Below are 14,165 nucleotides of genomic sequence, written 5' to 3' on the forward strand. Positions count from 1 at the left end.
CTGTCATCCTCATCCTCCCTGTCCTCACTGTCATCCTCAACCTCCCTGACATCTTCCTCATCCATGTCATCCTCATCCCCTTTTATCATCTCTATAATTCTCATCCTCTATAATCTTCCTTACACCCTCTCATCCTCCGTGTCATCTTCATTCTTCCTGCCAACTTTATCCTCCCTGTCATCCTCATCCTCCCTGTCATCCTCACCCTATCAACTTTATCCTCCCTGTCATCCTCATTCTCCCTGTCATCCTCACCCTGTCAACTTTATACTCCCTGTCATCCTCATCTTCCATGTCATCTTCATCCTCTGTGTCATCTTTATCCTCCATGTCATCTTCGTATCCTCTTGCATCTTCATCTTCCCTTTATCCTCATCATCCCTGCCATTCTCACCCTCCCTGTTATCTTCATCCTCTCTATCCTCCTCATCTTTCTTGTCATCCTCATCCTTCCTGTCATCTTCATGCTCTCTGCCACCTTCATCTTTTCATCATCTTTGTCATCCTCATCCTCCCTATCATCTATTTCATCCTCATCCTCCCTGTAATCTTCATCTTCCCGATCATCCTCATCCTCCCTGTCATCCTCATCCTCATACTTCCCTTTTTAGTGTTTATTTCATTGATTTATATGATTCACAAAATACTCATTCATGCCTGTGTGAGTTATAGTCACGGTTAGCTTTGGGTTACATTCAGTAAAAACATTATAGAAAAATGTGTTTATTAGGTAGAAGTCGAATGAGTTGATTAAATGTTTAATTGTCGCTATAGACAATTACCTAATCTCCTGCGTTTTCTTGCAATCTTATCCTGTTTATCAGCCTGGTAGTTATTATAGTTACCAGTACAGACAGACTTGAGTAACTTTTGAACCGTGCAGGTTATGGAGCAGAGTTGTATAGATTATTGTGAATGTAGATGCAGTTTGTTCTCCCTTTATGGTAGGAGCATTGGAAAGAGATCTTGGGCCTGATCCTACATGTAAGCTCGCAACACTCATACTATAGTTGCTTTTACCATGCAAACTAATATAAATTTCAGTTTAAACATTATTAAAAGTACATTTCTCTGGATTTACACAATGTTACCCCTTGACTGCAGAGAATGAGTGGGACTCGTCTGCATTCATTAAACCTGCATGTGAGTGACTATGAACTTTTGTACAAAAAAAGAAAAGAAAAGGTAATGCCAGGGAAGGACAAAGAGACCCCTATCCTGGCACCTAGAGAGATGGAGCACCGGAGATTGGAAAAGGGGAGTCCACTCTTTGAAATGATTTGGCCCCATTGTAACTATTGTTTAGTAATCACCTGTGATCACCAGACAATATCACCATGTGCTATGGAAAAATTAGGAAACATTGTGCCCTATCTCTCCTATACTGGCCAAAACACACAATGTGCGCTCTTATTATTGTCTTGTGATCAGCAGACAATGACTTCAACATTATACAAAAAAATATCTACCTAATCTTAAAAAACACTGGGCCTGATTCAGAGCCAGACGCTATTTGCGCTCGCTCGTTCAGAAAAAGGGGCCGGCTATTTAAATTGAACGCTCGCTCTTTGCGGTCTGTTGACGCCTCTATGTCTGAGCGAGCGAACGAAATATGCGCTCGCTAGTTTGTAAAGACGCCCCGTGGCTGCTCGCATCCTACATCATCTCCGCTATTTATTTGATTAATCGAGAACATCGAAAGGCGTCTGAACTGCTCGCAGTGCTTGTGGTTGGATTTTCCTACCGCAATCATGCGAACAGTTCAGGCTAAGAAACAACCAAGTGACGTGGTCAATGACGCTGCTTTGTTAATTATGCACACCCTTAAAACGCCCGTTTTGACCGTTTGGCACGCCTGCGTTCGGATCTCCACTCCCCATTTTCAAGCACCTTCCCCTGTTACCACCCACAAACGCCTCATCCTGTCACTCAAATTAGCAGGCACTCGCTATTTTGCGAGCGCTTGATTTCCGACCGCAATGACTGGTTCGCGCATGCGCATTACGACCCATGCGCATGCACAGATGTGCGAACATCACTCGGAGCGAACGAGCGGCCGTTTACGAGCGGCTCTGAATCAGGCCCACTGTTCGTCTCATTTAATGCAGTAGGTTTTCTAGTTTAAAAAATGGTATGCCTTGTTAGGTAGTAACCTTTTATTTAACATGTTAGAAGTAGAAACAAATGATAGGTGGTTTTCTTAATGTTCACAGTGTACTCAAAAATAAGGTATTATATGAGTACAGGCTAAAAAACTTGATGATAATGCTGGAATATAACGAGTACAAAAATGTAAAAATGGGCTCAGTGCAGGTTGAAGAAAACTCTCAGTAGTGCTTGGGAAAATCCCTGCTTGTGTGTTTGCACAGTAATCCCTGTTTGTGGGTTTGCACAGAACATCCCTGCTTGTGGGTTTGGATAGAACATCCCTGCTTGTGGGTTTGGACAGAACATCCCTGCTTGTGGGTTTGGTCAGAACATCCCTGCTTGGGGGTTTGGATAGAACATCCCTGCTTGGGGGTTTGGATAGAACATCCCTGCTTGTGGGTTTGCACAGGACATCCCTGCTTGGGGGTTTGGTCAGAAAATCCCTGCTTGGGGGTTTGGATAGAACATCCCTGCTTGTGGGTTTGGGTTTGTCAGTGATCCCATCCCAGACAATAATTTCACTTAAACACATAGGCCCTCATTCAGACCCGGTCGCAAGTCCTGAGCGCTCACAACCGGGTCGATGTTTAGGCCCTGCGCACGCGCAGCGGACACACTGCGCATGCGCAAGCCCCGGAGCAAGAGAGAAATTCTCTCGCTCCGGAGCTCACTACAAAAGGGGCGGCTGTCGATGATGCTCGACAGCTCGACCCGTTTTGTAGGCGTAGCGGGGGGGTGGTTTCACAAACGGAGGCGTTCCTTAAGGAATGCCTGCTGTTTTGTGGGCACTGACATCAGCAGTGATGTCAATGGGGAGCTTCCTGCTCGATCAGAGCAGGAAGCTCGCTGGGGCTTGCGGTTGCCGAGACCCAACCTTAGGGTCTCATCGCAAGCCCCGATGGTCGCGATGGTCTTGACCATCGCGACCATCAACCTGGTCGGTCGCTAAAGCTGTGGGTGGTAACCCACAGCTTAGCTAGCGACCAGGTGGCCGCACTTGAAAAGTCAAGCGGCCGCCCTCATTCAGAGCGAGCACTCGCTTCTTGTGATTGCCTCTGAATGAGGGCCATTGTCTTTTCTGATTATTTACCCTTTTAGGATTTGTTATTAGTTCCAGACCCAATAATTATTTGCTAATTATCACAGCAATAAGAATGTACTGTATGTATACTTGAATGTATCATTATACTCATGCAGGGACAGGGGCTACGAAAGGATCGTTTAAATCAACGTTTTTTTTGCTCCCTCAAACGATCAAACGATGCGCGGGCATGGATGGTCGATATCGACCATCGCCCGTGAATACAGGCCAACCTGGTCGATATCGACCAGGTTAGCATGGTTACTATAGGGACCCTCGATCGTTGATCGAGGGTTGTTATAGCAGTTGGGGGAATGGAGCATTTGCTGGATGTTCGATAACGTGGTCGATCGGACAACGATATCTGATCGTTGTCTGATCTAACCGTGTGTTTGGTCCATAATGTGATCACTTTACTTATTCTTTGGGACCCCAGCACACTACTGTGTATGCACGGTCTGCTGACCATGCATGTGCAAGAGTCCATTGCTGGGGAAGGATCCTACAGATCAGTCTCCCTGTATATAGGGCCTGATTCAGACCTGGTCGCAAGCGCTGTGCGCTCGCAACCGGGTCAATGGTAGGCCAGTGCGCATGCACACGACGGGCACTCCGTCGCTCCGGGTCTCGCAACAAAGGGGGCGAGCTGTCGATGTTGAGTGACAGTTCGCCCACCTTTGGTGGGCGTGCCGGGGGACTGGCTGCCCAAACGGAGGCGTTCCCATTTGTCTCTGTTAGAGCCGAAATCTCTCTGGGGCTTGCGGAAACGAGACCCTACCACAAGGGTCTCGTCACAAGCCCGATGGTCTTGACCATCGCGACCATCTTCCTGGCCGCTCGCTATAACTGTGGGTGGTCACCCACAGCTATGCAAGCGGCCAGGATGCCGTTCTAAAAAAAAAAAAAGACCGGTCCTGATTCAGAGTGAGCGCTCTGTCAGAGCGTCCGGCTCTGAATCAGGGCCTTAGTGCGGAAAGTAGCCCATAGGCTACAATGGCTAATGCGGCATGCCATCTAAAGATGGGGGCTGCAATGAAGGATGTTTTTGCTGTTGAAAACGAGGGAACGGGCTCCCTGTACATACATTAGGTGGATACTTAATATTTGCGGGTACCTCCAAAAAATGGGCGTTTTCAGAGGATATATTACTATATTAATTGATTAATAGGCCCCTTAAAGAGAACCATTTATAATAGCGTTTCACATTGCTACTTACATAATACGCAAGGTGTGGTGTTGACCACTATTACTGTAAGCTTTGTTCATATAAAGGTCACAACAGTCAGCTGCATTGTTCTATCTTCTGAAAGTGTCTGCTATGTGGCTACCTGAAAATTACCATGTTCTAACAATAATTATGTTGTATTAAAAAAAAAGACTAATATAAACATGTAACGAATTTGTAACATTATAGCAGTTTGGCACATAGAAATCTAATGCAATCTGTGTAGCACATCACCATGGTAACATGTGCTGCAGAAATAATGACAAAGGACCTTTCCATTTTTACATGTTACAGTAAATTCTCTCTGGCACCTGCAGTAGTGAGATGAGCTGCATCTGACCAAGCTAGAAAAGATGTTCTGGTAACTGCCGGACTTCAGAATGTATATTTCATCTTTTAAATTAGAATTTTTATTAAAGTTCACATTAATGTTTAAAACTTTATTTATTTGATAAATTATAATATTACCAAAGGCAGATTATTTATTAATGAACATGTTGGTAGTTAATAGTATTATCAGTTACACAGAGGTATTGAAATCAGTCCGTTAAAAAATACCAGCTTGACTTAATGCCAGATTTTGGGTCTGATTCATATAGTTGTAGCAAGTAAAGAAAATGAATAACTTTGCACCTTGGCAAAACCATGTTGCACTGCAGATGGGACAGATTTAAAATGCACAGAGAGTTTAGATTTGGCAGAGGCATAGTGGGCTACATGCAAGAGTGTTTACCCTGTATGCAAAAAAATAAAGGTATTTGCACCTCTTCCACTGCAACATGGTTTGTCCAGGTGCAAAGTTTTTTTTTATTTGCTTTGCTCCCAACTCAGCTTCGTAGTGTTCTGCATTTTCTTGAAAAATGGTGCCCATGCTTGTTTAATGGAGTTTAATATTTTATGTTGCAGACATTTATTGATGGCAATAGATTCTTTGAGCAATATGAATTTACCAGCCAGTCACTTAAGCAAGCGGCTGATATGTATGTGAAAGCTGATGGGTCAGGTAAGAACTTGCTATTATTTACTGAGCACTCACTTCAGTTATCTTAAAAGATAGTGAGGTCGATTCAGACCAGGACGCTAAGCTGCGCTCTCACGCAGCCAAAAGGGGCTGGGTATGCAAATGCCGCGATTACACTGTCTGGTGGAAGGACGCCCTCTATATCTTAGAGAGTGACGGCAGAGCGAATGCACGCCAGTATAAAGACGCCCACCTTTTTTTCTTAGCACACGTCATCTCCAGGAAGTGTGTGATTAATCGATTACATCAAGAGCCATCGGAGCTGCACTCAGCACTTGAGGTAGACCCTACCGCACCGCACCGCACCGCAATCACTGCAGGCTGAAATCCAACCTGGTGACGTGTACAATGACACTTCTTTGCTAATTACACACAGCCAGAAAATGCAGTTTAGACGCCCAGACACGCCTGCGTTCGCAGCACCACTCCCCCATTCACAAGTACCTTTCCCTGTTACCACCCACAAATGGCACTATCTGTCACTCAAAGTAGCATCCAGTCTGTGTACTACGAGCGCACATTTCCCGAGCGCAGTGATTGACTCGCGCATGCGCATATTGACACATACGCATGCGCAAATATGCAAATATCGGCCATAGTGTGCATTCGCGGCTTAGCGTCCGGGTCTGAATCAGGCCCAGTGCCCTTAAACATTTTAATGGCTTATCTCTGCTCCATGAATAGAAGTTTGCGTTGCTGTAGGGATGGCCATCAACTTTCTACCATCGATAGTTTACAAATATTGATGGATTACTACCAATGGTTGATAGTTTTGCTGTCAGTGGCAAAGAGCTAATGGTTTTCTGCCATCGATGGCAAAGTGGAAGCAGATGTTTTTTTTTTCTGCTCCTGATATGAAGCTTAGCCCTGCACTCTGGCGGACCGCTAATCCCTGCCCCCCCGTTTTTGATTGGCCTGCGGCTTGCCAGGCACCCATGAAAGGTGGAAATCGAATAGTGCTAATCATGGTTATTGTACCGATGGCACCGTCGATGGTGACCATTGATGGAAAACCACAGATGGCCATCCCTACATTGCTGTCCTCCTGTTGTTTTTATACTATGCATTTGCGCAGGATTTGAGCAAACTTTGGGAGATTTTTATATTTCTTTTTCATCTGCTCTCAGATCTTTTTGACCATTAGAACTTTTTTTTTCCTATTATCTCACACAGTTCCACGGTTGCACCAGACCATCTTACTTCCTACCACCAGAGCGGAACATCAAGCTGTACTGTGTGAACATTATCAGAAGGAGATAAGGGGATTATAGTCTAGATACATAACCTAGCACTCTAGTGAATGACATGAAACATGTTTTACATTTATTTCTTTATATTTACACTAGTATTTTGGATCCGTCATATGCCAGGTCGCTATTTATCCCACCCAATCCTACCGCCTCCCTGTCTTTCATTTCTGTTACCCTCACTCCCCTATCTCCCCTGTACAGTATCTCATCTCTGTCCTCCTCACCTCCCCCATTCTACCTCTCTCATATCTATCACCCTTACCTCCCATTCTCATTGTCTCTCATCAGTCCCCCTCATCCTCCTGCTCTCATCTCTATACCCCTACCTCACTTTTTTCCCCATCTCTCATCTCTGTCCCCCTCCCTTCTCCCTATCTCATCTCTGTCCCCCTCCCTTTACCCCCATCTCTCATCTCTGTCCCCCTCCCTTCTCTCTGTCTCATCTCTGTCCCCCTCCCTTCTCCCTGTCTCATCTCTGTCACCCTCCCTTCTTCCTGTCTCATCTCTGTCCCCCTCCCTTCTCCCTGTCTCATCTCTGTCCCCCTCCCTTCTCCCTGTCTTATCTCTGTCCCCCTCCCTTCTCCCTGTCTCATCTCTGTCCCCCTCCCTTTTCCCCCATCTCTCATCTCTGTCCCCCGCCCTTCTCCCTGTCTCATCTCTGTCCCCCTCCCTTCTCCCTGTCTCATCTCTGTCCCCCTCCCTTCTCCCTGTCTCATCTCTGTCCCCCTCCCTTCTCCCTGTCTCATCTCTGTCCCCCTCCCCTCTCCCTGTCTGATCTCTGTCCCCCTCCCTTCTCCCTGTCTCATCTCTGTCCCCCTCCCTTCTCCCTGTCTCATCTCTGTCCCCCTCCCTTCTCCGTCTCATCTCTGTCCCCCTCCCCTCTCCCTGTCTCATCTCTGTCCCCCTCCCTTCTCCCTGTCTCATCTCTGTCCCCCTCCCTTCTCCCTGTCTCATCTCTGTCTGCCTCCCATCCTGCCTCCTTGTCTGTCATCTCTGTCCCACCTCATACATCCCATCTCATCTCTGTCACAACACCCCTGTCCCACTGTGCCCCCCCCCATTTTCCTGTCTCTCATCTGTGCCTTCCTCCATCTCTCTCTTTCTCATCTCTGTCCCTATTGTCATTCTCTCATCTATGTCCTCTATGTCCCCATTCCTCCCCCCCCCCCCCCCAATAAGCCCTGTCATAAGAAGGAATAGTCATGTCCTAACAGCGCTGAGGGAAAGGACAGACGTCCGGCTGTGTCTGAAAGTCTTCCAACCGGAGATAGCAGAATGGGTCCTCACTCCCTGCAGATAGACATACACATAGGAAAGAGATACAAAAACTCTGTACTTAAGACAATTTAACAGACCAGGTTTTAAGTTTATCCATTAGGGTATCTACAATGGGTTAAGGGTGTGCAGTACTTCCAGAGGGGCCCACACCACACTGCTTGCACCCATATTATATTATACTTACTTCTCTGGAGTCCCTTGTCAGCCGGAATTGCAGACAGAAATCTAAAGTGCATGCGCAGGCATCTGGGAACATGACGCCATGTTCCCCGTTACTTATCCATTGCACAAGCGCATATTTGATTTGCGCATGTGCAATAGATAACTATGCAGGAAACATGGCATCATGTTCCTGGAGGCCTGCACATGCGCAGTAGACTCTGGCACAAAGCCAGAGTGTACTGCACTGCCCATGAGTATATCCATACTTGAGCACAGGTGAATTAATACCTCAGTCAATTTGAATTAATCATCTGTGCTCAACCATGGATATCCATAAAACCTGCACTGTCAGGGTGCCTTGAAAACTGGTTTGGAAACCACTGCTCTAGGAGATTATATAATAGATTAGTCCAGTACAAAGAGGAAATTACTAATTATTGCTGAGTTCCAGAAGAACACCTTTAAAACATATTGTATAATCTAACATAGCTTTTTTTTATAATTATGAAATGTTCACTTCTGAGTTAAATAAGTGGATTCCATTGTGGTTATACTGACTATAATCTGTAGTAGTCATTATAGCTGTGTGTGAGTGTTTTACAACATTAAAAAGAACATTCAATGATCTAAAAAGTGTATGGGTTGGTATTCTAATATAATAGAAATATGCACACATTGTATATTAAAGTTTTGTTAACAGGAACATATGGTAAGCTTTTGTGTAAGCAGTGTGTTCTGTTTTTGCAAATTGCATAATCAAAATACAATGTGTTCTTGCTACAGTTGTTTTAAGGTACCACTAGTGTTGTACTTATCTATGGTGTTGCATATAGAAATGCCTAAATTCTAGACTCTTCATCTTGGTCTTTATTGATTATGTTTTGGGGTTCCGTGTAGCTGAAGAAGCTGAAAGTGTGACAAAGTTTTTGAACGAAACCACTGTTCAATGGAGAAACCTATCAGTTGAAGTGAGGAGTGTCAGAAGCATGCTCGAGGAAGTAATCGCCAACTGGGATAAATACAGTAATACAGTAGCAAGTTTGCAAGCCTGGCTGGAGGATGCTGAAAAGATGCTAGACCAGCCAGAACATGCCAAAAAGGTAAGTGTAGTGAAAGACTTTTATTGTACAGTTATTTTCAGATCTGGGTTTATCTGTTGAGTAGTCTTCCTCTGCGACTTCCTATTCTACAGGATTCTTTTTTTGGTATGCAGTCTGAATCTCAACATTCACAATATCGACAGCAGATGGTTGACATTGATGATGTCGATATGGTTAAAATTTCAACACCTTTAATGTCGACCCCCTACAAAATGATGTACATTTCCATTAGGGTTAGAGTTAGTGTTCCAGCGCATTGTTGACATTTTAACAATGTTGACATAACATTTGCAAAAAAATGCTATTTTACAGTAAGTGGTGGTTGCTGCTCCTTCCTGATGTTTTTATGAGGTTCAGGTAACCTCATAAAAACATCAGCTACCCTTCCACTGGAGCCCTGAACCGTTCTGAAGGTCCTACCAGGTGCTGCTTTTGAGCCTCTTCATTTGTTTCTCTTGTGTTTTCTCTCTTGCAAGGTCATTGATTTCTAGCTGTTGTTTCTGCTAAGAACCGTACATCTCTGAGCTGGCAGCTCTTTGCCACAAATCTCCATTAAAACTAGGTGGTCCTGCATATGGGTTTCTTGTTCCACCCTAGGGTTGTTTTGGGCGTTCATATCAACCAGGATATAGTGAAACTTGTGCCTTCACCGCATATAGGCCCTCATTCAGAGCCGCTCGTTAGCGGCAGTACGCTCGTTCCGAGCGATGTTTGCACATCTGCGCATGCGTACGCGTTTTAGTACGCATGCGCGAACCAGTCAGTGCGGCCGAAAATCCTTTGTACGCTATATAGCGAGTGCCTGCTATTTTGAGTGACAGAATGAGGCGTATGTGGGTGGTAACAGGGGAAGGTGCTTGAAAATGGGGAGTGGAGATCCGAACGCAGGCGTGCTTAAAGGTCAAAACGGGCGTTTTATGGGTGTGTATATTTAAAACAGCAGCGTCATTGACCACGTCACTGGGTTATTTTATAGCCAGAACTGCACGCAAATTTGTGGTAGCAAACACCAACCACAAGAATAGCGAGCAGTTCATACGCTGGTCGATGTACTCGATTAATCTAATAAATAGCGGACATGACGTAGGATGCGAGCGGCCAGGGGGCGTTTTTAAGAAATAAACGAGCGTATGTTTTGCACGCTCGTTCAGACTTAGAGGTGGGAACAGACAGCAATGTGCGTACGGATCATTTGAATAGCCACCCCTTGTTTTTAAACGAACGACCGCAAATAGCGAACGGCTCTGAATGAGGGCCATAGTCCAAATAAATAGTACTTTTCTCCTTGTATTTGGTGCATGATCTGCAGAAATATCTGTCCAGGGCATGGGGAGTTTTGTTGCTTGAACCCAATCTTGTGTCTGTATGAAGGACATATGATTAGATGTAGAACCTTCCACAGTCAGGATGAGGACAGAAATCCAACTATTCTCTTGTGAAAACGGGTTACAAATCCCCTCTGGGCTGACAGAACCTTTAGCCATGTTATGCACTCCTACTTACAGTAGGCAGTATTTTATAGGGCATCAGTGGGCTAGGTTTATAGAGCAATCATGTGGTTGTCTCTGCATACCCTCCCCAAATTGAAGTAAATGGGTCCTGGCATAAATGCAGAGGTCACCCTTGTTTTACAGATCATTTCTCCTCTCCTATTGGTGCTGATAATTCCTCCCCCTCCCATCTGTCTTCATAGAGCTGATGAGAATTTAGATTTGAGTGCATTTGATCAGTTAAAAAAAAATGCGTTGACTAGCTTATTCTATCAATATTCCATGTTCTGTTATTTATCTTAATGTAATCACGGAAAAGCCCTTTAAGTAACCGATTTTCAGTTTAATCTAAAAAGATTAAATTGATTGTAATGAACTACTAATACAGTATGTGTTATGTAACCAGCCAGCATTGTCCAGATATATCTACACATTATGCATTGAAAGAAAATCTTTGTTGACTCTAACATGTCAGCTGATTCAACTACATAAGATATTATTTGTCATCAGTTGTCATAGGAACACAAACTTGTAACGAATTGGTGAGGGTAAAATGTAGAATTGTATTCTTTTTTATAGTACGCAGTAATTTGAGTTTTCTTTGTTGGATGAATACATGGCAGTATAATTAGAGCTCCCAAGTATCTCAGTTTTCCCAGGGCAGTTTCCTATTTTTACCCAAATATTTAACCAGTAAAACTTATTTTCCAATTAATGAAACTATTATAAGTAATTCAGTAGAGCAAATTAAATGACCTTACTTGGGACATAGATGTGAGTGGACAAAGTCTGCATAACTGTCTAACCCTTGGAATTCTGGGTCTAACAATGACAGTGCTTTCATTGTGACAATCTATTGCCCAATGTTGTTCTTAAAGTGTTTAATCTCTTTCATTATAAAAATCATGGCGCTGATTCGGTTGTGTGAATATGTTTGATGCTGTATTGTACTTAATAACTGCCCTGTTATTTTAACTCATACTCGTTGACTCTTAAACACCCTGCAGGAGGGTACACTCCAATTGAAGAGGGGTGGGAGGTTGCTTAATTTTTGTCATTGCGGCCCCACCCTCCACTGTTTAAAAACGCGATTGGCAGTATTTTACAGCGGGGGAGACGGGTGTGCTAGGATGACTCAATGCGAATCGTGATGTCCAACCTCCCGGCCGCCCACTTCAGTCAGAAGGTGAGCAGCACCGGGAAATGGTCAAACTCTGTTGTGAGGCCAGGAGAGCCAACCCAAATTTGGGACTCTGCCGGCCCTTCTGGGAGAGTTGGCATGTATGTTTTAACTTAAGACTTTTTTTAAAATACATTTATAATGCATCGTGTGTGTTTGTGTACATGAGGACAGAAAGACAGCACAGTGGCACAATACTTAGCATAATTGTGCACACTGGGGCAATAGATATCATTTGCTTTCTATTTAGTGTTTTGTATGTTCTCCCATGGGCTCAGTCTGGTGTATGGTTTCCTTACGTGATCCAATGACCTACTACTAGGTGAAATGGCCTCTGATAGTGTATGTTGGTGAAACTAGATTGAGAGGTTCGCAGACATAACTGTGGATGTGTTTGTGTAACAATTCTCTGAATGCACAGTGCTATGGAATATTGTATATAAAACGTTAATCATTTCAAAGGCCACATTCTGATTGCCAGTTCTGCAGTCTCCTTCTCTACCCACTATACAGATTATACAAGTCCATAGAAACTCTGATATGGAAACTGTTGAGTGTGCATATTCTATGGCTGTCTCTTGTGAGTACTGTATGGCTGTCTCTTTCCTATTAATGAAAGCTGACACGAATATCACTCCGAAAAATGGAATCCACTTTGTTCACCTCGAAGCTTTACTTACATGTAGTCTACACATATTTTTGGTACTTTTCTGTTAAATGTCATAAAGGTGGACTTACCATTTTATCATAGGATTTGCTATTTTGTTACTGTTGGACTGTACTTTAGTTACAGAATTGTATATTCAATTATATTTTATCTGGACCTTTCTCCAAAATCTTTAGTTCTTTTCCATCTGTTTTTTTCGTTTTCTGTATCCCCATTTACTATTGTAAAATCGATAAAATATCAATTATATAAAAAAAAAGTTAATAATTAAAAGTATTATTCAGATTGGCAAAACCCATTTCACATCTCACATGATCTATTCTTTTTCAGGAGTTCTTTCGCCATTTGCCTCACCTGATCCAACACCACACAGCAATGAATGACTCCGGCAATTTCCTGATTGAGACAAGCGATGACACGATCTCTAAAGACATCAAGCAGCAGCTCCTGCTACTCAATGGACGATGGAGGGAGCTGTTCATGGAGGTCAAGCATGTATGTTATTCATCTTTTCGTTGTATGTTTTCTACAAAGTGTACCTGGTTTACATTCATCATAGAATCTGAGAGGACTGTTTTCAAATACCATTGATAATTTCAAATTAGAGGAAATTATTGGTTGGTTACCAAAAGGTGTTTGCTACAGTAAAACTTAATTTGTGAAAAAGGGAAAAAAGAATTGATGAGTGCAGAAAAATCAGTGTGTTTTGAGTATTATGGTAATCAGTCTTCAGCTTTGTAATAATTGTATCGTGTTTAGCTACTTTATGTAATGATCCATATATTTAAATCAATATTATTTGAATTATTGTTAATTTACAAACATACTACAATAATAAAAAATTGTGATATTACCCAACCAAACATTTTGATTAGCTTAATGCAGTGTTTCCCAGTTCCATTTATCAGGGACCCCTAACAGTGCAGATTTCCCCAGAATCACAAGGGAAATAATTAGCACCACCTGTGGTTCTTTTAAAATGTGTCAGCCATTAATGAAGACACATGTGCCCCCACAAATAGATCTGAAAAACATGCACTGTTAGGGATCCCTGAGCACTGGAGTTGGGAGACACTGGTTTACTGTATGAGCAGCTATGACTTGTAGTTATAGGGTACAAAACATCTAGTCGCTTAATAGTGGACTTATATATATTTTAGAGACAATTTCCCATAGAACTTACTTTCCATTATGGTATATGACTACACAGCGGGAATGCTGCTGTTCTCCTTCTGAGCAAAATGTAAACTGAATTAATAAACCACCTACCAACTTCAATAAGGGAGGAAATTAATGGCAAATAGAGAAACTGGTTAAGTTCCAGGTGGAATATCTTTTCCATACCACACTGTCTTCAATCAGACCACAGTTGTCACCCAATCAGTTTAGTAAGACATTTATTGCTAACTGTTCAAATTAGAGGTACATGGACATCTGCTACACTACCAAAGAGCTTTGCAAAAAAAAAAACAGAGTCTTTACAATGGTGGCAAACTCCATATTCTATAGAAGATGTTACCCAACGGGAGGTAGTTGAGAGCCGGGATGAATGCGCTTACAATG

At 43.2% G+C, this 14,165-nt stretch overlaps 1 protein-coding gene across 1 annotated transcript in view; it reads left to right on the plus strand.

Annotated features, from left to right (window-relative positions):
• SYNE1 (spectrin repeat containing nuclear envelope protein 1) overlaps positions 1-14,165 on the plus strand; it is a 546,802-nt gene that overhangs the window by 160,207 nt on the left and 372,430 nt on the right. The window contains exons 15-17 of the mRNA XM_088474380.1: positions 5,361-5,457; positions 9,063-9,265; positions 12,933-13,097. Of these exons, the coding sequence (XP_088330506.1) occupies positions 5,361-5,457; positions 9,063-9,265; positions 12,933-13,097 (465 nt within the window). The remainder of the gene's footprint in view (positions 1-5,360; positions 5,458-9,062; positions 9,266-12,932; positions 13,098-14,165) is intronic.

The sequence above is a fragment of the Taudactylus pleione genome, unplaced genomic scaffold, assembly GCF_031769625.1.
Source record: "Taudactylus pleione unplaced genomic scaffold, aTauple2 ptg000154l, whole genome shotgun sequence".
Lineage (NCBI taxonomy): Eukaryota > Metazoa > Chordata > Amphibia > Anura > Myobatrachidae > Taudactylus > Taudactylus pleione.